Source organism: Polypterus senegalus, chromosome 5 (assembly GCF_016835505.1).
Source record: "Polypterus senegalus isolate Bchr_013 chromosome 5, ASM1683550v1, whole genome shotgun sequence".
NCBI classification, from domain to species: domain Eukaryota; kingdom Metazoa; phylum Chordata; class Cladistia; order Polypteriformes; family Polypteridae; genus Polypterus; species Polypterus senegalus.
In genome coordinates, this window is record NC_053158.1 from 64073914 (window position 1) to 64098814 (window position 24901).

The 24901-nt window shown below is 34.8% G+C and overlaps 1 protein-coding gene across 4 annotated transcripts in view; it reads left to right on the forward strand.

The window, feature by feature from the left end:
* Positions 1–24901, forward strand: part of osbpl1a (oxysterol binding protein-like 1A) — a 243556-nt gene that overhangs the window by 131933 nt on the left and 86722 nt on the right. For all 4 annotated transcript variants that reach the window (XM_039754706.1, XM_039754708.1, XM_039754709.1 and 1 more), the window contains one exon: positions 3976–4138. In XM_039754706.1, coding sequence (XP_039610640.1) covers positions 3976–4138 — 163 coding nt within the window. The remainder of the gene's footprint in view (positions 1–3975; positions 4139–24901) is intronic.

The window sequence follows — 24901 nt, forward strand, 5'->3', positions numbered from 1 at the left end:
GACTTTCTGTTTTGAGAAGGTGTACCACTTCAGGATGGACACATGGAACCAAGTGCCAGACGATAGTGTGTACAATTAGGGTTTTGATCCAGATACATTTTGGATACACACTGATATAGTTGAAAAATACCGTCTTTATTAAAACTAGATGCTATAAATTGTCTACTAGGTAGTGAGATTTTGTTTAAAAAAATATGGTGTTTTATATTTAGTGAAATAAACACTCAGATGAATGGTCAGATATGAGGCACAGTTGTTACAAGGATATAAATACATTATCAAGATAAAATTCTTTTAAATGTCATAGTGCCAAGTGTTTTCTATGTGTTAAATGTTGTGTACTTGAGGAATTGTGGCAATATATGACTGCAAATATGTAATTGGCAATAACATCTCAGTATGTGGGAACAGTGAAGGAGTTACTCAAAGGCTAAATGAATGTTCAACTATTGTTGATGATTATTGCTAACTAATGTACGAAGGAAGTCATACAAGGAGGAATCCGTGCAGGATATTTTCATCTTTTCTAACTAAATCAAGTTAATTTATATGTAATTTTTCCATAGCCTCTAATAATCATTAGCAGAATTGAAAATTAAATGGGGACGATCTTTTAGATCTTTGATTGTTTTTTTATTATTGTTGTATTTCAAATGTATGATTTTGAAATTGCATCCAGTATGCACCTGTTAATATATATTAGAATGATTTGAAAGAAGATATTATATTTTTCGAATGATCGTTATTTCCACAATATTAATTGTCCCAACACATCTAAGATTAAGGCATGATTAATAAGAAGAACTTGTTTAATACATATTCCATCAGGTTACAAAGTTATTTGAATAGGTCTTGTAACTGCTGTGTAATTATGATCCCTAACCATTTTAACTGCTGTGAGCAGGTTAAAAAACTGAATAGATTATGCTGATGCCCAATGCTTTTTGCAGAAAATGTTTTTAATTAATCTTTCCCTTTAAAATTTGTAGAACTCCACCAGTATATTTAGTACATTTGGAAGTGACATATATACATCAGTAGTATACTGTAAAATATTCTGCTTTCTGTATAACGATAAAAACACATGGTGAGGTGTTTGATGGCAGTTGACAAAGAACGCCCCTGCCCAATTCCATGTTTTAAAGCTACAGCTATGCTTGAAAGTTTGTGAACCCTGTAGAATTTTCTATATTTCTTCATAAATATGACCTAAAACGCCATCAGATTTTCACTCAAGTCTTAAAGTACATAAAGAAAAACCAGTTAAACAAATGAGACAAAAATATTATACTTGGTCATTTATTTATTGAGGAAAATGATCGAATATTACATATTTGTGAGTGGCAAAAGTATGTGAACCTCTAGGATTAACACTTAATTTGAAGGTGAAATTAGAGTCAGGTGGTTTCAATCAATGGGATGACAATCAGGTGTGAGTGGGCACCCTGTGTTATTTAAAGAACAGGGATCTATCAAAGTCTGCTCTTCATAACACATGTTTATGGAAGTGTATCATGGCCCGAACAAAGGAGATTTCTGAGGACCTCAGAAAAAGAGTTGTTGATGCTCATCAGGCTGGAAAATGTTACAAAACCATCTCTATAAAGAGTTTGGACTCCACCAATCCAGAGTCAGACAGATTGTGTACAAATGGAGGAAATTCAAGACCATTGTTACCCTCCCCAGGAGTGGTTGACCAACAAAGATCACTTCAAGAGCAAAGCGTGTAATAGTCGACGAGGTCACAAAGGACGAGGTAACTGAAGGCCTCTCTGACATTGGCTAATGCTCATGTTCATGAGTCCACCATCAGGAGAACACTGAACAACAATGGTGTCCATGGCGAGTTTGCAAGGATAAAGCCACTGCTCTCCAAAAAAAACATTGCTGCTCGTCTGCAGTTTGCTAAAGATCACGTAGAAAAACCAGAAGGCTATTGGAAGAATGTTTTGTGGACGGATAAGACCAAAATAGAACTTTTTGGTTTAAATGAAAAGCGTTATGTTTGGTGAAAGGAAAACACTGCATTCCAGCATAAGAACCTTATTCCATCTGTAAAACATGGTGGTGGTAGTATGATGGTTTGGGCCTGTTTTGCTGCATCTGGGCCAGGACAACTTGCCTTCATTGATGGAACAATGAATTCTGAATTATATCAGAGAATTCTAAAGGAATGTGTCAGGACATCTGTCCATGAACTGAATCTCGAGAGAAGGTGGGTCATGCAGCAAGACAACGACCCTAAGCGCATAAGTCGTTTTACGAAAGAATGGTTAAAGAAGAATAAAGTTAATGTTTTGAAATGGCCAAGTCAAAGTCCTGACCTTAATCCAATCAAAATGTTGTGGAAGGACTTGAAGCGAGCAGTTAATGTGAGGAAACCTACCAACATCCCAGAGTTGAAGCTGTTCTGTACGGAGGAATGGGCTCAAATTCCTCCAAGCCTGTGTGCAGGAATGATCAAAAGTTACCAGAAACGTTTAGTTGCAGTTATTGCTGCAAAGGGGGGGTTACACCAGATACTGAAAGCGAAGGTTCACATACTTTTGCCACTCGCAAATTTCTAATATTCGATTATTTTCCATAATAAATAAATGACCAAGTATAATATTTTTGTCTCATTTGTTTAACTGGTTTCTCTTTATCTACTTTTATGACTTAAGTGAAAATCTGATGATGTTTTAGGTCCTATTTATGCAGAAATATAGAAAATTCTAAAGGATTCACAAATTTTCAAGCACAACTGTAAATCGAAAATTATTTTATTTCCACAAGCTGAAGTATCTAAGCTGCAGAATAGTAGTTTAATCCATGTACTTATATTGAGTCCAAACTCAAATTTGAGTAATATTGTGAATAATGAACTTCATTCAGATCTTTTAAAAGCATTTTTGTGTCTAAACATAACAGGACTTTAGAAAGTTCTGTTGCTACTAGAATGCATATTGTAATGTAAATATATTGTAGTTGTATGCCTTCTACATATTCAATTTAATACTGTGAAATATAGAAGGAAGCCCTTTCTGTGTTCTCTTTGCAAGTAATAGTTTTTTTTACTTCTGTTGTGGTCAATAAATTATTTTTGCAAAAGTAGCCTGTTTTATGTAAAGATCAGTAGTAGGCCATCTTGCACGTACATCATTGATTTTAAAGCTGTGACTAATTAATTCTTTTACCATTCTGGTTTACAGTTTATTTTTGGGCAACTTGTAAGAGTTTATTTGCCCCTTCAGGTATGTTTTGTTACCCATATAGTATTTTAGACTTGTTTGTTTCAACCAAAAATCAGTCTTTTTAAAGATGACTGTAATAAAGTAACCTTACCTGCTAACAATAATGGATTAAATAATCTTAAACATTGGCATCATAATTATGTGATATGACGGTGTATAAATAGATAGATGTGAAAGGCACTATATTAAAGATAGATGTAGATCTGACAGTTTATGATTTTTTAAGAAATGTAAAATTGTTGAGACAGGCTTAGATAATGTGATTTCAGGTGATGGTAATTCAAAGTTAAAATCTCAAGTCATCGCTGATCAGACAGTAGAGTAAGACCATCAGCTTTTTATTCAGCTATTTGGGAGTGTATATGTTAGCCATGTAATATTTGAACATAGATTGTTCAAGAAATGTATTCCCCATGCTGCTTATTATGGGGAAAAGGTCAACATTAAAATAGATGCTTTAATATGCAGTCGGCATTTTAGTAGATTTTTAGTTGATTCTATAACTTCAAGAAAAACCCACCCAATATAAAGTCTTTGTTTCTACATTTTATTTATCAGTGTTCAAGATATTAAGGCAAGACAAAAATTCAATTTAATTTACCCATTGTAAAAATTTCCTGTTTGGATCTAGCTTATTAGTTACAAAATAAAGGAGACTGTCGTGATAAATACAATTGTGGTAGTGTCTCTTATAATCATCTAAAAACACTGATTTAAACTTGTAAAACTTTTTTCCTTTTAGGTGCAGAGTGTAAAATTAGAGCAGGAACAAGAGAAAAATAAGATCCTGTCTGAAGCTTTACAGACTCTTGCCACTGAGCATCATGAACTTGAACAGTCCATAGTCAAAGGGTCCCCTCCAAAAAGTGTCCTGAGTGAAGATGAATTCTATGATGCACTTTCTGGTATGTATTCTTGTTAAAGGAAAAGGTTGGTCATTTTTTTAATGAGCAGATTTCTTTAAAAATAAAATCTCAGGCTCTGTGAGAAGTATTTTTCCTGTTAAGGTGAAATGTTTCACATATGAATTGATAGTCTGTTTTGAGTTCAGACAAGCCAAATAAGTCAAAATTAAAACCTCACACTTGTGTAATAGTTCATTTTATTACATTTTGATTAAAACAGAAATTTGCAATGCATAGCCTATTTTCACCACATTGTTAATGGATTGTTGTCACTGTTCATAATAAAGAACATTTTTGTTATGTTGATTAGTGATGCTTTAATGTTTTACAAAGAAAACGTGAAAAATTGATAATATAAAGTAAGCCCCTTTTTTAAGATTATTAAACCTCACAAAAGAAAATATTTATTCATAATGCAGGCATTGAAAAAGTTTCAGAAAATGGTCGTTATAGTCCTTTAGTCTAAAAGTCCTTTTTTTTGTTGAACAGGTCATTCAGCTTTACATCAGTCACAATTGATATAAATAGCATTAACTTGACAATAAATATCATAAAGCCATTTTTTCTTTTTTTTCTTGTATTTATGTTTGAATTTTGAGTCTGACATAACTAGTATAGAAATAGAGGAGTTAAGGTATAGTTGGGTGTGAATATTAATCTTCAAATGATCAGATGGTAACAGACATTTAACAAGTTTACTACCCAATTAAAAAAAACTTTGACAGTATACTTCATCATTATAGCATCTTGTACCTAGTGATGCTCTGATTAATCGGCTGCTGGTGGAGATTGGCTGATTTTCACCCCAAATGACTCAAAAGTGGTCAGTAAATTATCTGATCTCAAAAATTATTTTCTTATGGTAATTTAGTTGTTGTGCTACTTTATGTGAGGTGGTATTGTAATTAAGGAATTACACATGTCAGTTTTTTGAAGATTTACCTGTAAACAGAAAGCCGAAAGTCAGACTTTAGAGAGAGTGAAGGCAAGAATATTGGCTTTTACATTCAAGAAAGTGAAGTAATAAACTGAGATGGGGGAATCTGAGGAGTCATGCTGTGCATGGAGAGAAACGGCAGATTGTAAGAAAAAGGCACATCTTTGGCAGAAAAAAAGAATGAATTTAGATTCTTTCATTTTGTCCTGTTAATAAAATGGGCACTCCTTGTGTGAGTGTGGATGGAGAGTGAACCTCTGTTTAGTAGAGTAGCTCACATATTAACTTAGAATAAGAATATATAAAGAGGAATTGGCTTGTTTGCTTAAGAGCCAAATCTGTCTATCTGATGTGTAAACCTGTTAAGCAGGTTAGCCTTGTGTCACCTTGGACAAGATATAAACATTTTATTAGAGATGTGCCTTGTAATTATGTCAAGAATTTTTATATGGCATGTGTATTATGGATAGACATTTTTGTACAAATTGCATTAGTTTAAAAAGAATATTTTAAGAGAATTTTATTTATTTATAGTATTTTTTATGGTCACTAAATAATAAGCCTACAGAATTTCATTTTGTTGATAAAAATGTATGAACAAGTAATACCTATGGTCTGTAGTTTAATTATAAAAACACAACTTCATTATAAAATGTAAGCTTTCTCTGTGGCTGATTATGCAATGATAAAGGATAAAGAAAATTAGTCAGAATCAAAATTGGCCAATTCCATTAACATGAAATCGGTGATCTGTCATCTCTTAGTCTGTCATGCAGCATTAAATCTATTGTTTAATTATTTTAATGAGTATATTTTTTTATGATAAAAATTATATTCAAATATGGATATATACTGATTTTAAAAATCAACGTCCAAGGAGACAATTGTTCCTTCTGCCTTGAAAATTGCCAGACATATCAAGCAGCTTCGATATTTCCTCTTTGAGGCTGCTTGATCAGTTGTGGACTTTATCTTCATTGTGTGTGGTAAATTTTGTACCATGAGCCTCTGCTTACTGACCAGACAGGTATGCATGAGTAATCAGTCCCTTTTATTAATTCCTCTCTCATAAATATTTGATAGTTCAACTGGGTGGCCATACTGCTTCTTAATGTTTAAATAATGGGGACATGTTTCTCTATGACACATACATATTTTTACCTTACAAGCATTTTTAGTAGCTATTAATTTGTGTTTGTGTCTTTATCATTCAATGTTCCAGAACATACTAAATATAAATTTAGATACATAAATTGTTTGCATTTCTTTCTGTGAATAGTTTAGATTAAGAAAGAAGTGAGATGTGCCATGAAATACTAGACAAATTGGTAATACTGAAATTTTCTCTCCTAAACTTGTTAGTAATGCATAATGTTTTCTACATTAACAGTTGAGCGCCTTACTTATTAGCCTGAAATATATATTTACACTTTTTGCATAATGTCATAGAATATTAATGTTTGCATTAACAACTCCAGTGCAGCATTCAAATAGTTTTTTTAATATATAAACTGTTTTATTTCATCCAAAACATTTTAAATGGATTATATTCCATCATATCAGTAAAATGGAAATGGCTGACAGTTTGAATCTGTACAGCCAAAACACTTTTGTATATGTGTGAGACCTTTGTTGGATTCTGCTCAGAAAAGCAGTTATTTTGAAATGCATTTTAATTCATGTGTTGTTTTAAACATATATTGATTTCCAACAAATAATTATTTTGGAAGTTGGTTAAGATTTGTTTGTTCCTGTTAATTGTTTAAATAAGGTTATTTCTGAATAAGTATTGTGTCAGGCTCTTGTGTATTTTTTTTCCTCAAAACAAGGAAAGAAGGAAAATTTAAACTGAATCTTGTAGACCCATTTTAAGTTTTTGGTTTAAGCTCTGGCCACCTGCCTACAAAATGTATTGCCTTCTATAATTTCATAGAACGCTGGACTATGTTCAACAAGGACAAACACTCATTTTTCAGTCTTCATCATGTATTTAAAGTAAAATATTCTTTGGAACATATTGTTCTAGCAACCATTAGTGACATTAATTATGGATGTAGAAACAATATTTGATGCATTTAAATGTAATTTTTTATTTTTTCAGAATTCAGGTTTGATGCTAAAAGTATATACTGAGCATGCTTGCTTAAGTTCATATAAATTAAATAGTGCAGGGGACTAGTGAAAATCATTTGAAAAAGTGCAGTACACTCAACACCTGTAAAGCATAATCTGTTACCTGGTATTTGAATGACATAATCACATACCTAGAAACATATATTATGAAAAAGAAATGACTAAGACCTCACAAGTCACTGTCCTGGTGGCTGTCAGCTGATTAAGGTATCAAAGTGTTGAATACAATAAAATCAAGCACAACTCCAAGACTTGACTTTATAAAGTGTTATACTATGGGGCACTATCATATATTCTGATACTTGGAATATTCATGTATTCAACACAAATGGGTCAAATGGGTCTCTTCACTGAAATACTGCAGTTTTTTTTTTTTTTTTTTTTGCTTCAGAATGTAACTAAATGAAGTCCAATATCTTCAACAACAAACTGAAGGAGCTACAATACAACAGGACATCATGTCGTTCCTTCATGACTTGAAGGATGTATTTTGGGTACAAACAATCATCAGTCTCTTGTACAACATTTATCAGCAAAAGCACCAGATGGAATAATGATCACTCCTATTTTCTTTTGTCAGTTATACCGGTACTAACAACCTGAGTTGCAAAGACATCGGTATAGCAAACAGTTTTGCAGTTGACACTGCACTCCTTACTATCGCAAACAATACATTTCGAAGTAAAGGGCATTACTTTCAGCCAAATATGAAAAGAGAAATGATCTGCAAATTGACTTAAAAGGAACATTTACCATAAGCAGTTAGTGATGTTCAGCAGTTTTAGTTCCTGGAGGCTGCACGTCCCAGAAGGTTAAATGTCAGTTAGAGCATTAATAAATCTTCAGCACATGTCAGTAAATTGTCTACCGTTAATTTCCTGACACAGTTGAGGAGTGTGAATATATCCTCCAGGACTATATAGTTATCGCAGAGAAAATATATGATATACTGTACAAGGGGATCTTCCTGGGTAAGACCAAGATGTTTAAAACAAGGGTTTATTTTTTGTGGCCAGCAATGTTTGGGGGTTGAAATAGTCTGAATTACAGAGGGTCGTTGACAGTCCTTTCTGAGACCAACATGGAGAAACAGAGGCAGAAACTGCTTTTTCCCCATTCTGGTCTGCAATAACCCAAAACTACACATAAACTGTCATTTACTGTACAGACTACAATTCCTATGTGTTCTTAAGGAGTTACTGATTATTAGTGTTTGGATTTTTTGAAATGCTTTTTGCTATTCTTTCTTGTTTGTCTTGTCTTATTTGATACTTTACTACATGACTGAACAGGTAAACATTATGGTGTGAAATGTTGATTATTGAAGCCTGTACTTTTACCTGTACACAATAAAAGCCACCTCTATAGTGTAAAATGTCACAAGTAACAGAAACAGTCACAATTTTTTTCCCTTTTATAAGCCCCATTTCTTTAAGTGGTTGACAATACAAATTTTTTGTATCAGAAACAACAGTAGTAGTTGTAGCTTTGTGTCTAGAACTTCTGTTTTACAGAAAATGCAAAAGTGAGATGATGTACAAATTCACAAATAACTTTACATGATGATCTTTTGTTTTTCAAATAATTTTAAATTTCCTGCTAACCTAGGCATAATGGTTATGTATGTATGTATGCGTGTGTGTGTGTGTGTATATATATATATTATATATATATATATATATATATATATATATATATATATATATATATATATATATATATATATATATACTGTATGTATATATATATATGTATGTGTATATATATATACTGTATGTATGTATGTATGTATGTGTATATATATATATATATATATATATATACTGTATGTGTGTGGCTTCACTCGCCAACCCCGTTTTTGTTTTTCCGGATACACACTTTTTTTCTTTGAATTGTTGCTATTTCATTAGTTTCACTTTTATTTCAGAACTTCTGTAAAAACAATATTTGGAATCTTTCAAGTCCCAATGTGCTGAATCTTTTTAATGTGTCAGTGAGACATGTGTTTAATAACTTTGTACCATAATTCAGGATAGTTTTCTCTGTTTGGAAGTTCTGCACAGACAATATGATCTACATCATCAGCAGTTAATAATTTTTTTTTGCAAAGTAACCAATAAATACATGGAAGGTAAACTCTGTTTTTGAAATTCTCTTGACTTAAACTTCAAAGCCTTACAATATTTACATACTTCTGACATATCACCCATGTCCATATGTTCGATCTCTATTCGCCTTTTCGTTATTTCTCAGAGTAATAATTTATCTTTCTTTGCACTAATGCAATGTTTACTCTCTTTTTATTGACACTGTCATTTTCTTCTTCTTTCATATTCTGTATCCTGCTCTGCATGTATTTTGCGCCTATGTTTTTTTTGAGTCTTTTGAATTCCAGTTTTCATTATCTCTAATCTGCTCTGCATGTGTTTGACCCCCTTGTTTTTTAACCTTTTTATGACGTTTTACTTTGTCTTTTATTTCTGACCTCGCTTTATCCTGCTTCTGGGTCCTAATGTATAAACGGTGCATATGCACAGAAATGTTGCGTAAGAACTTTTCCACGTTCAAATCGAGATGTATAAAACCGACACTTGGTGTAAAGCCACGCACTTTTCCACGGTACCTCATACCTTGTCGTCCGCAAGTTCTCCGGTCGGTTTTGCAGACTGGCGGCACCCAGCGTTAAAGCAGTGCTACTGTTCCTGTATGGTTACTCCTTATTTTCCTGGCGCAGCTTTATAAATACTGTACACTGAAACTAACCATATATTGTTTATTATTGTAATGCATCTGATTGTAATTAACTTGTAACAATATAATGATCCAGGGAATAGCCATAGTATTCCAAATACCATAACTGCTTTAGCGTTGTTACTCTCACTGCACCTTCTTCTTCTTTCAGCTGCTCCCGTTAGGGTTGCCACAGCGGATCATCTTTTTCCATATTACTCTCACTGCACCACTCGGAGTATTTATATCACTGTATCTGAGTGTGAATCACAGCAGCAGCTGATCGGAAAGAGAATTATCTGGATACAGAATCAAGCACACGCTACCTCAGCCACCGCAAAACGTTTCAAAGCCTTTCCTGTACAGATCTCACGGTTCAGAAACAGTTTCATCCCAAGAACTATAAATGCACTCAATCAATTGCTCCTTGTAGAACTGTTTTTACTTATAAGTACAATTGCCTCACTGTAAACTTGCACTACAGTTATAATATTGCACAACCTGCGCCACTTTATAAAGCGCGTATTTACATATGATGACAATATCATTTTTAAGATGAAATGCAGCAAAATATGTTTATTATACAGGGTGGGCCATTTATATGGATACACCTTAATAAAATGGGAATGGTTGGTGATATTAACTTCCTGTTTGTGGCACATTAGTATATGTGAGGGGGGAAACTTTTCAAGATGGGTGGTGACCATGGTGGCCATTTGGAAGTCGGCCATTTTGGATCCAACTTTTGTTTTTTCAATAGGAAGAGGGTCATGTGACACATCAAACTTATTGGGAATTTCACAAGAAAAACAATGGTGTGCTTGGTTTTAACGTAACTTTATTCTTTCATGAGTTATTTACAAGTTTCTGACCACTTATAAAATGTGTTCAATGTGCTGCCCATTGTGTTGGATTGTCAATGTAACCCTCTTCTCCCACTCACACACTGATAGCAACACCGCAGGAGAAATGCTAGCACAGGCTTCCAGTATCCGTAGTTTCAGGTGCTGCACATCTCGTATCTTCACAGCATAGACAATTGCCTTCAGATGACCCCAAAGATAAAAGTCTAAGGGGTCAGATCGGAGACCTTGGGGCCATTCAACTGGCCCACGACGACCAATCCACTTTCCAGGAAACTGTTCATCTAGGAATGCTCGGACTTGACACCCATAATATGGTGGTGCACCATCTTGCAGGAAAAACTCGGGGAACGTGCCAGCTTCAGTGCATAAAGAGGGAAACACATCATCATGTAGCAATTTCGCATATCCAGTGTCCTTGAGGTTTCCATTGATGAAGAATGGCCCCACTATCTTTGTACCCCATACACCACACCATACCATCAATTTTTTTGTTCCAACAGTCTTGGAGGGATCTATCCAATGTGGGTTAGTGTCAGACCAATAGCGGTGGTTTTGTTTGTTAACTTCACCATTCACATAAAAGTTTGCCTCATCACTGAACAAAATCTTCTGTAAACTGAGGGTCCTGTTCCAATTTTTGTTTTGCCCATTCTGCAAATTCAGTGCGCCGATCTGGGTCATCCTCGTTGAGATGCTGCAGTAGCTGGAGTTTGTAAGGGTGCCATTTGTGAGTAGCTAATATCCGCCGAAGGGATGTTCGACTAATGCCACTCTCCAGTGACATGCGGCGAGTGCTACACAGTTGGCTCTTGCTGAATGAAGCTAGGACAGCCACTGATGTTTCTTCATTAGTGACAGTTTTCATGCGTCCACATTTTGGCAAATCCAACACTGAACCAGTTTCACGAAACTTAGCAAGCAGTTTGCTAACTGTAGCATGGGAGATGGGTGGTCTCGTAGGGTGTCTTGCATTGAAATCTGTTGCCATGACCCGGTTACTGCGTTCACCAGGCATCAACACAATTTCTATCCGCTCCTCACGTGTTAACCTCTGCAACATGTCAATGGCTGTAAACAAAGATAAACTTGTAAATCCAACACAATGGGCAGCACATTGAATACATTTTATAAGTGGTCAGAAACTTGTAAATAACTCATGAAAGAATAAAGTTACGTTAAAACCAAGCACACCATTGTTTTTCTTGTGAAATTCCCAATAAGTTTGATGTGTCACATGACCCTCTTCCTATTGAAAAAACAAAAGTTGGATCCAAAATGGCCGACTTCCAAATGGCCACCATGGTCACCACCCATCTTGAAAAGTTTCCCCCCTCACATATACTAATGTGCCACAAACAGGATGTTAATATCACCAACCATTCCCATTTTATTAAGGTGTATCCATATAAATGGCCCACCCTGTATTATACAGGTAAAACTTTAACTTAATTTCAATAATCCATATTCTTCACTGGGACTGGCGTGAAGGATAGAATAATTAAACATGTACTACGAAGAGAGTTCAATGTTCCTTAAATGTTTTGAATAATCGGCGCGCTAAGCTTACAGATAGCTGAACATCTATTACAGAGCTGATTGTGTGGCGATCGGTTACTTGGAGAAAGAAAAGCAAGGACAGCAGGGGCGGCCACGTAAATATATATTGAATATAAAACAGAAAGAGAAAATAACGACACAGCTAAAAACGCAGCGGCAAATTTCGACAAAAGTTAAACGCTTGTGTCATGAGCATGAGGCGGCTATGCATTGTCCACAATGGACGTGGCCATCCACTGTGCATAAGATACCATATTGACATTGGTGGGCGAAGGGGCCACCAATTCTTTCTCTGCCTAGAGCCGCCCATTAGTACTACTGAAGTAAATCATTTCATCGAAGATCGCACACTATCACTGCGCTGTGAAACCCATGTTTAATAACGTGCTCTAACTCCTATCATCATGAAAATGATACCACGTATACATCTCAGTATTTTAGTTATTCATAGAAATGTAATATCACGAATGTAATAGATTCTGTGTCCAGTCGGAGGAAGAGAGCCAGTTTAAGAAGCAAGTAGTGATTCACACACAGAGCACATAGAAGATCACCTACAAAAGAAAGCATTTAACGTGCTACTTTAACTACAATGTGATTTGAGAAACTGGTTAATTAAATGATTTTAAGATGACGTTTATGAAGTTCTACTTTAATGACAAAATAAACTACATGATTGAAGTTGACATTTCGTGCTTTTTTCCCCACTGTGTGCCAATTTATTTTTGTCAGTACCCTAATAAGCTTTCATATGATACTCAGACAGTGGGCTACAACTTGGCTTTTCACGGCGACTTTGATATGTGACTTCTTTTTTATTTTGGCATTGTGTGACTTTGTGAACTTGAGCTTGCAAGTTTCTCCAACACGCTATGTCACTCGATCAACTTACTTTTGTTGATTATACCACAGTTTAATTAAACAAATAGTATGTTTTTCCTTTGCCTCCACTTGGTATTCGATGAAATTCTTATATTTTCCCCGGTGCTTTTCCCATTGTCTTTTTACAGGAGGCTGAGCTTAAGGGCTATTTATATTGATTTGCATATTCAAAGAGGCATAATTCTGGGAGGAGTTGGGGCGGGACAGAAGGCGTGTGCACGTGCGTTAGTTTTCACGCTGACCGGGATTTATGTAGCAGAAAAACATGGAAGTTGAAGTACGCACAGATTCCTGCATCTGGATTTTTCTGTGCGTAAGCACATTTCGGCTTTTGTGCTTACGCCATGTTATAGTGAGAATTCCACGCATGGCGTTATACATGAGGCCCCTGGTCCGTGGTGATTATTTTCTCTTTTTCGCATAATATTTTCCGTTTGTTTGCACTCCTGCGATCTTTACTTTCTTTTCTTTTATATTTTCTAATTTTCCTACTTTCATGTTCTTTAACTTTCTCCACAGGTGTATTTTTGAGCCTTTCGAATTCCACTGCTTTCATAATGTCTAACTCGCTCTGCATGTGTATAGGGCCAACGTCCGGATTGGACTTGTTTTTTTTCAATTCCACTTGTTTCGAGCTGATAATTACTTTCCTTATTTTCTGAATTTGCACCTCTGCGTCTCTTTTCTCTGCGCTGCTTTCTTCTTCACTTAGTCATCTACGTTTCATTTATAACGTATTGTCCCTATACGCTTTATATGCCCTGAGAGCCCTGGATCAAAGCCAAGACACGTCTGAGTGTGTTCCTGCTTCCCTTGCTCTTATTTATTTGTAAGTAGGACGTGTCTTGCAAGAATCTCATGTTCTACGTCATCGCGAGACCGTTCTGGGTTAATCTCTTGGCACAAAGTTTCCTGTTTAAGGTCCCCGCGAGACGCTCTGTGGCCAATCTCTCTAGTCTTGCGGGTACATATATATGTATATATGTGTGTATATAGCAATAAATGATTTTCAGTTCACATACAGTGGATGCTAATGACAAATTGAAGTGCTTTCTGTTATACTCCTCTGTTTGAGGTGGACAGGCATCCTCTCTTATCTAATTGCTTCCTGGCCTGTGGCCTTCAGTATTGAAAGTAGAATCAAGCCCCATTCCCCCTGGGTCAAACCGTGCAATAAAAAAAAATCAATGGTTGAAGATAGATTGCCTCACCTGAATTAAAATTCAGTGAGGGTAGAGAGGAAGAAAAATAATAATAACCTGCATGTTTTTGAAGGTTGGAGGGAGAACATGGTTTATTTACTATGTTTAAATCAGAGGATGTTTGATACCTTTTTAAAATGCAAACACAAAAATGATGTTCCTAGAAGTTCTTGTCAAATTTATTTCTATCAAATAAAAAAAGTTCCTAAACCTGCAATAATGGGTTTATATTAGTATATTTGCAGTTTAACTGAACTAATTAAACCTTCGAAAAGGCAAAGTATGATATGATGTAAGTATTTAGTTTTGCTAACTGCTAACAGAATCTAGTGTGAAAATTCCAACATGTTTAGAAGGATGAATTTATCATGAAGGTAGACTCGTGAATGTTTATTTGAAAATACAGTAGCATAGCTCATATTTTCAGTTTCAAAGGACATCCTAAGCCAATATCTGCTTTAATCTGAATTATGTCAGGTAGTTCAGAAAGTGTAGTATTTTGTCCTTTTAATTTCAAAACAATGCCCAGTAATTATAATGAATAACTTAATATATTAATTAATTAAATAAAACCAGTTGGCTTTGTGAAGAAGGCTACTTAGAAAACCAGAGTGCCTGAATTGGCAGTAGTAAATTTTAGCTGGATAAATTAATCCCTTTTTGTTGTTAGACATTTTTTTTTCTTTTCATAAACATGGCATCATACCTTTATGCTTAGGATTTTCTTAGGAGACCCTACACACACTACAGAGTAAGCAGTCCACAGAGTTTGTTTATTCAGATACTGTTTATACTTTGTTATAAGAAGGTGTTTACTGAGACAAGATACAATATTTGTAAATTTGTAAAGCACATTTAATTTTATATTTGAAACTGGCATTAGTTAGTGAAATCTTAATAAAGTCTACAAAACAGGAAGTTTTTGATGTAGGTATTTAAACATGTAAATGTCTGACTTATCGTGACAATGGCTGCTGAATGCTCAGAGCAAACAGTCATGGGTGTGCTGTGTGCTTCAGTAGCTATAGTAACTATACTTCTGAGGCTGACTGCCTGATGGCAATTGGCGTGTATCCACACATGTGCAGACTCCATGCTAACCTCATTTCTACACTGTTCTATGGCCATTTCCAAACAACATGGGAATTTAAAATGGAAGCAGAAAACCTTTAGTAGGTTCAGCCTTCACTTTTCTTGTAATGTTTTTCAATGTGTGTTAACAGTTCTAGTTCCACTGATTCAAAAGCTTCAAACTGGAATATAATTAATGAATTAATTTATTTATTGGAGGGTAGTGATATAAACTGTAACAAGAATAATTACAGTTAAAAGAGGATGATTAGTGAATCTGAATTATAAAGCAAATGAACAACACCAGCAGTGTAAAGATTGCTTTGAATTTTTGCTGCACATTAAACAAGAATGGATTAATGTAAAGTAATGGCTATATTACCTACTTTATGGTTTAAGTTTCTTAATGAAAGAGAAAGAAACTTAAGCTGGCTCTGGTATGTACAGTATCCCATATAAATGCATATAGGTTGTTTTTTTAGCTAGATGACTATACATAATATTCTGTTTTTCATGTAATTTTATTTTTCCATTTTAACTGTCTCTTTCTGCTCTCTAAAGCTATAATAAGATAAATTACCAGACACTCTAATATTAAGTAAATTCTTTTATTTCTAGTGTGGTAAGAAGGCAGAATTGCATTTTAGCATATAAGCAAAATTAGTTGGCAAGTTAAACAAATACAGTCAAGGCCACTTTAAATGATAACATAATATTTCATTGATGGTGGAAACATTTGATTTGTCTTTAAATGTGCAATTTGGACAGTAATAACTATAAGATAATACAGTATGTTATCAGTATTGATACCAAATATACAGTCCATTCGGAATTTACAGATTTTTGGTGTAACTTTATTAATTCGGGGTATTGGTGCTTCCAAAAGAGCAAACAAACTGGTACTGGATTATTTTTCTATTATAAGTCAGCACAGTGTATTAGCCTAGAAACCGAAATACCAAAAGTTTGCCACTTAGTAGCTGTACACAGGCCTGTTGTTCAAACCCAATCCTAATCCATGCATTTGCATTCCTATGTGTGGGTTGTATTCAGTGTGAATTTCCAAAATAAAGTTAATAATCGTGGGTTTTGGTGCACATAACTAAATTTTATTGACATCAACATTATTGAAATAAAGTAAACCAAGGGCAGTGATACTGTAGAGCTAAACAGTTAAGCACTATATTGAAAAGGTGGGCTCAGTATGGAGAGCTCAGTATGGAAATACCATAAGTTGTGTGTTCATGTTAGCTTGTTTCGGTTTGTCTGCTGCAATAATAGATTGAGTGGCAGAGGCTTTTCCAATTTCATCTGTAATTGAAATCACTGGAGACATTTTCAGGCATTTTTTTTAACATCCTGTGGTAAATTTTCAAAAATAATGCTATATAATTTGTAATTACCAATAATCTAGATTGACAATTTTGGATATACTGCTGTAACACCGAGTTTTCACCAGTACCAACTAACCAGACTGGTAATAAAATTTAATCATACTTGTTAGAACGATGAAAAAAAAAAATCAACTATTTAACTGTTTAGGAATTTAAGTGTATATGTGTGTGTGGCCTGGCAACCTGCTTGGGTGAGCATGGCCCCTGAGACCCTTCAAAAGGACAGATTTAGCAGAACAGCTAAGGGTTTGGTAGTGCCTTTCTCCTTTTGTTTTTGTTTTCTTTAACAAATAAACAATTTAATCTGAAATCTTAAAAGTTTTACTTTATTTATATAGAATGCATTGAAAAAATAATTGAAACTTTTAAAGAGTAATTGCTTTTACTGGGATTTTTTTGAGCTTGTTTTTGTGCAGTTAAAACAAAATTTATGTTTGAATTAGTCCCTATAGACTTTAGTAATTGTAACATCAGTTACAGAGTGGTGGCTCTGAGGCTAAGGATTTGTGGTGGTATCTGGAGGTTGCTGGTTCAAATCCTGTTCTTCCCAGAATGAATCCAACTCCAAGGTCCTTAATGTAAAAATTGCTCTGGATTGCTGTACAATGATCATGCAAGAGGCAATTTTCCCTTGGGGATTAATAAAGTATATCATATTAAAAAAAAGCCGTATAATTTATTAAGAGTAAGGAAGCAGTTCACTGCTTTACTCCACATCAGTTAAATTCAAGTTTAGGGTCTTGGGAAGTCTGTACCTATCCCAACAGTATACTTTTATTTGAATTTGTGCAAATCTAAAAAGCTTATATACTGTAAGTCATCCATTTTTTTAAAAAGCTTGATAAAGCAAATACATTCTGATCAATATTAACTGTATATAAGGAACCTTTTTGCTCTGAAATTCCACATTATTTTGCAGATAGATTGGAGGAAGTTTAAAAACAATTGATAAAGATTAGGTGAATGGTGGAAGCCTTGTACTATGTTGGAGGAAAAAAAGGCTTAAGAACTAGACCTTATCAGTTTAATCAAAGCTAGAATTTGAGCCCATATCCAATTTATCCCCTCAACTCTATCAGGTACATTTTTTTAATTTGAAAATACAAATGCTGATGAGTGAATAGATGATAGGCAAACATACAGTATATTCTTGAGTTATTGCCTTATCTTAATAAATGGTAGAAACCAGAATATTTTTAACTGACTGCTAAGCATGTTTTGTAAGACCTTTGCATGCGTATCCAGTTAAAGGGAAAATACAGTAGATATATGTAACTTGAAATTTCAGCTATTTCTCATAATTTTAAAAGTCACATTTATTTTAATGTGTATATAGTTTAATGAAATTTGTAGTTGCATTTCCCTTCAAAACAGTTAAAATTCAATTTAAAGAAAGTATTTAGAAGTTAGCATGTAGCATACAACAGTGTTTCCCAACCTCGGTCCTGGGTCAAAGGGGTCTGCTCGAGCCAATCCCAGCCAACACAGGGTGCAAGGCAGGAAACAAATCCCGGGCAGGGCACCAGCCCACCACACAGCATGCACACCCACACACCAAGCACACACCAGGGACAATTTAGAATCGCCAATGCACCTAACCTGCATGTCTTTGGACTATGGGAGGGAACCAGAGGAAACCCACGCAGACACGGTGAGAACATGCAAACCCCACGCAGAGAGGACCCGGGAAGTGAATCTGGGTCTCCTAACTGTGAGGCAGCAGCGCTACCCACCGTGCCACCCAAACTGGTATACAGTATATACAATATTTATTGGCAAGTGTTATACACATTCTGTTTGTTATGTTACAATATGTGTTCTTATGTTCATCAACCTTATTGGTGCAAGTGACAATTGCCCTGTACTGTTTATCAGAAGGGGGGAGTGAGAAAAGTAACTATGGACAATGGCTGAGGTCTTTGTACTGTATGGGACAAATACCAAAGCTTGATGGGGTATTTTATAAGTGACTTTTGCAGGTAATTTGTAACAATGGTGGTGAAACATTCAAAAATGTTTATTTCATAAAGGCACATCCATTATCATTTTGAAGGAGATTTTCTGCCTGATGCAAACCTCTTCAGAAAGTTTTTCATTTCTAAACTGTCAGGTCTGTTAAGGACACAAATATCTGAGACTTCTTTTAGTTTTAAAGTAATGGTCACAGTAATTCTTAAAGTGCTCCATAATTTATTTTTTATTAATAGTGAATGAGATGAATGCTTTTTTTTCTTTGTCAATTTAAACTTTTTAAACTTTTATTTGCTTTTCACCCACTGTGTGATGCATGCATTGGCTCTCCACCAGTGATATCATATGCTAGTTAGTATCACTTACAATAGAATGTGGGACCAGTAAATTTTAAGATTTTTCTTCTGTGCAGAGTTTAAAGTGTTTTTGGTTGGCTTCATACCAACATATACTGTATATTTGTAGTGAAACTTTTTTGAAGTTGAAAGGTAACTCTTTAGCTTAAAAAATGTTGCTTCTATGTTTACGGCAAAGCTGTATGCCTTAAATATCTCATTAGTATTTTTTTTATTACCCCTTTTCTTTGTGCCTGGCCCCTCTACCCTGTAGTTTTCTAGACATAACTTTTCTCATGTGTTCACATATTTAGTTTGAACTTTTCACTTCCACCTTGGGACTTGAAGGCTAGATCCCTAGTTCCATGAAGGGTACATGAACTTGGAGATCTCACTAAAATAGTCATCCTCATTACTGAGAATATTGTTGATTACTTTTCGTGTTGACTGTTTGATGTTGATATATTTTAATAGTGGTTGTACTATATGTTGACCATGTTAATAGATCTTCATTTTGTGTGAGTTTTTTTGTGATATTGTTCAGTTGACATTTTATCTTTACTGGTCTTGGTAGCCTAATGCATTATGAAATTCAGTGTCTCTCTCTTCATGTGAGGTTCACTGGAGGCCATCTCTTTCCTTTGCTGCCCTCCAACTTTGCTGCCACTATTCTCATCTTCCATGACTTGTTTGATGCATCTCTTATTACATTTTTCTTATAGTATTTATACCAATGACTTTTTCCTCTCATTGCTCACTTGTGCTCAGAGGCAGCACCATCTACACTCGCTTTCGTCCATGTGTTTCTCTAATACACAATCCTTCACAAGGGTTGGCAGAAGCCAGGTCCCCAGGCCAATGGATTTAAACAGGTTATTGTCTTCTGGGTATTTGATCATCTCTGCCATTCATTTACACACATCACATTCTCTAGGTGGCTCCATCCCTTCTAACAGATCTATACGACCCACCAGAAATTTCATGCTGAAAACACCACTCACCTGGACATATCTGAAGCTACAAGACTTTAGCAACAGAACTTGTCCATGTTCCTATTGTATCAAACACGCTTGTTCTGATGATGTTCTGACATTTTGTGCCTTAAAAAATTATCATTATTTCAAAAAGTTAAATCAGCATTAAAAGTCATGCTATTTTCCCTCAGGTATTCAAGAGTTTTTTGCATTTTACTGTCACTTTTAAAGTGTATATACGTGTTTTTTGGCCTAAAAATTAGCTACAAGATAAAAGAAACTATTTTCCAGGGAGCGTGTGCCCCGGCAAAATATATCATCTGTTATCATAATGAGTTTGCTTAAATTTATTGCATTTAATTTCCTAATAAACAGTGTTTTAACTCTTGCTTACTGGTATACTATAACATAAACACAAATACAAGAAAAAGCCATTTCACTGCAGCAGAAAGTAGTGCAAGAATGGAAAGATATATATTGATTCTATGTGATTAAAGTAATTCAAATCTATTTCGTTCTGTTGAGAGGAAATTTAAAAATTGAATTAGTACTGATTTAAAGGTTTTATTAAATTTTTTGTGTCCTTTAAATAGCCATGGTTTTATTGATTGCATTCATGTTTGAGAGATTTAATCTCTCTCTCTCTTTCAAGGACTTGTTGTGGTACATAAATATATATCACATATTGGTGCCTGTGGCCAGTAGCTAAGCTCAGTACAGGTATTTTCTGATATGTTGAATATTCAAAACATGAAGTAAAAATGTTGGAACACTTAATTCTGTGAAAAGCAGATGATTCAAAAGGTCAAGAAAAGACAAAATGTAGCTGGCTGTTCATGTTAGGTATTTTTTTTATGCTATAGTAGCATTTTTTTAATATAAGAGATATACTTGATGGCCTTACTTTGTTTGCTAATTATTAGAAATGATAAATTCCTTTATGTAACAGGCACTAAAATAATGAGCTATTCTATTCTCTCATCTTTGTACATCTGTTAGGAGAGGAGATCCTAAAAATGAAAGAACTGATAACAAACGTGGTTAATACTAAACAGCCTTGTGTAGCTGTAGTCAGATGTAACCAGTACAAAAGAGGACAACTGTCCTTAAGATCTTGCAATCATCAGGGAGTGTCAGACATGGTAGCAATTCAAGAATTACCACAGGAAACCGTAGTTTATTGTTAGTTGAGTTTGACTCAACCAGGAGTAAAGCTTATTAGTTTGTTTTGTTAACAGTATAGTTTTCGACTTGCATATTTGTAAAATGGCTTCTCCTATTCTCAACACATTTTTTTATCAACTAATTAAAAGGAGAAGTAGCATTAAGTTTAAGCCAGAAAGTTCAGTTTATTGTATACAGTATATGTATATGAATATATATCCATTTCTTCCCACGGCTTCTAGAATGAAATGAGCAGCTTTTATAATCCATGGATGCACCGCTAACAGTTGACAAATAGTGCGGTATACTGGTTAAAGCTTTGGACTTCAGACCTTGAGGTTGTGGGTTCAAATCTCACTACTGACACTGTGTGACCATGAGCAAGTCACTTGACCTGCTTGTCCTCCAATTGGAATACCATAACAAATGTAACCAATTGTATCACAAATGTTGTAAGTCACCTTGGATAAAGGTGTCCACCAAATAAGTAAATGTAAATGTAAAATGAGTGGCAGTACTAATGATATTCCATGCACCTAACATGCACAATTGTAATTGTTAGTAATTATAGTATAGGGGGACATCCAACCAATAACCTGAACCAGTATTTCAGGTGATGGATTGCAGCAGTGCTTATCATTCCACACCTGTTTCCATCCATAGCTGAAACTTCATGGGCAGCTTTTTTGTACATCACTTTCAGTAAAACCATTCATACTATATAAAAAAATCACTGTGTTAATTTCCTGAGTGTTTCTTTATATTTAATTATGTACTATTTTTATTAAGGAACATGAGCAATTTACTATTTCATGAAATGTTTTTTCTCTCTTTTTTGTCACCAGCTGATGTGCTGTTTATTATTAGATATAGCTATATGTGTGTTGGCTTAATGAATAACTGGAATAAAGGAAATTAAACAGATATTTCGCTTCCAACCTCTGAAATATGTGTTGAATTTTGAAAATTGTTTTGGATAAAAAATACAAACTTGAAATTTTTTTGTAAAAAGCTTTACAAAAATCAATTATAGCAAGTTTTTTACTCAAAATTGTATTTTGATAATAAAATAGTCAGCTGTTTAAATTATGAAAATAGTATAGTAAACTAATACTTAATTTTTCTAAACTGAGTAAATTTCCAATTATTTACTTATGTAAATGAATAATAGCTTTAATTTTGTTATTTTAGTTTTTTCCTCTACGTATATTATTAAAAACTGTTTTGTTAGTGTTAAATAAGCAGATCAGCAGCCGTATGCAGTCAGGCATTAGCCAGGCCTGTTACGTACTACAGATTATTTCAGGAGCTGATGGTAGATCTGTTGTATTAGAGTCAAATGGTGCAACCAGACTACTTTTTGCAGGACAATGAAACAGGGAGACAGTTTTTCTGTAAACAAAAAGAAGCCATGCGTGGAGTACCAATCCATCACATGATACATTCATGTTAGCACCCAAAACCCCTCACATTGTGCTATATTCCCAAATATGAGTGTTTATGCTTGGTGTTGCTCATCTTTTCATCTACTTCTAATACCTGCTTTAATTCAGTTGAAGGGCCAAAGGTTCTTAAATCTGTCCCAGACTACTTTACTCAGCTCGCACAACTCTTTTGGATGTCAAAGAACACCACCCTTGATGACAAAAGGAGAGCATGCAAGCACCAAACCAAACATGACTGGAGGGGATTCAGTCACACATTCATGAAACTGTGAGGCAGAAGCAATGTGCCATCTTGCAATGTTTTTCCCAAATCAGGCATGGGCATTGTAGGAGGAGAATGGGCATCAATAACATAAGTAAATTAGCCAGCAGGATGGAGGAATAACTTTGTGCCCAGCCAGAATGATATAATAGATGGACCTGCAGAAGTTGGGTGTTGTTCCATCGCCCCCATCTGCTGTGCAAAACAATCCCTGACAATGCTGAGGGGAGTCAAGCAGCACTCGTTTCGACATTTGGGTGTGTTATAAAAGGAACAAGTTCCCGATTGGAGCCTTAAGTCTTGGAGGTCTCAACTGAGATTAACGAGCTCCGTCAAGATAGAAAAAAAGGGATGCAGTGCAAAGGGACTCTGGATAACTTTAAAGTATGTTGAGTAGTGCTTGCTCCCACAAAACAAGAAAGTGTGAGAGAAAACAGAACCCCAGGGTTATAAAGGCCACTCAGATGGCTGAATCCAACATAAGTCTGCTACCTTACTTCAGTTGAGTCAGAACTGGGAGGAAGGAAGGCAACACACTCAAATGGAGAAAAAGGAGGAAGAATTGCTTAGTATTTTGATTTATTGTGACTGATTATTGCAGAGAGGATTGTGGAAAGGTGCTTTTTGTGAATAAATATCTTTTATCACATCAACATGTGTTATATTGATGTGTCTGAAGTTTAAGGATCTCAGGCATCCCTGGGTGGTTACAGTATCAAATAAATGTGTGGTAGTGCTTTTAGACCTATTTTGGAGTCCTTTAGACATTACAGTGTTACGGAGGGTGGCATCCTACATTTATAGTATTTTTAATAAGCCTAATGCAGATGTTTTAGGGATTCATAAGGAAACTGGAATATCTAGCCAGAACCCAAACAGCCACATATAAAACACAGCTTCCGAGGTAGCATCAGAATTTTTTTTCCAGATCCATCAGATGAGATTACTGATTGGTTTTATAATAGATTTATTTTGATTGTGTAAACTATATTCAATTACTATTTTCTGTTTTTAGATGCTATTGTCCAATTGTCATTTTGTTTATCCGGCTTCTCTTTTTCTGAACAAGACAGGCTGCAACTTAAAAAAAAAAAAAAAATTGTGTTGGCCTGGAATGCAGACTCATGAATTTCTGTTATGTAAATTAGACAACTTTAAAAACTCTTTCATGCAAACAAGTTTAGCCAAGCTTCCCAAATTATTGTGTAAAGTGTTGTGTGTAATAAAATGTTTACATATATTTTTTACAATTGGAATGAAAGCACATCAGTAAGTCAAAATACCAGCAACTTTTTCTATATATATAAAGTCTATCTAAGCCACCTGAACCCACATCTTTACAGTAAATTTTGTTGTTTTTTTTTTGTTTTTTTTTTAATTTTGCTTTTAGTTTATACTAGCTGTGCAACCCATCTAAGATGGGTAATGTTGTTAGTGTTAATGTTTGTAGTGCATCATCTATTGGAATGTATTTTATAATGCATGTAGTAAAAAAATGCATTGTATTTTTTATTCCAAATATTTGGCATCCCATACTTTAGCATTGCTTTTACAAATCCCATACCAATTGGCAAATAACAGAGACATAGTAACAGGATTGACACACACATGCACAGAAACTCAAGCTTTTATTGAGGGGTGGGGGGGTTCATCCAACTGATGTTGACTTTCTGGTACAGGCATATATACGAAAATAGTGTTTGAAGGTAATAATTCTTTCCTTTTTTTATTTGCAAATCAATTGGCCTAATAATAAACCAAAACATCTTTTTTTACATTGTATTTTTCTAATCTTTCACACTCGCCACATTTCATGCTGTTCAGCACCTGAATGTAAAAC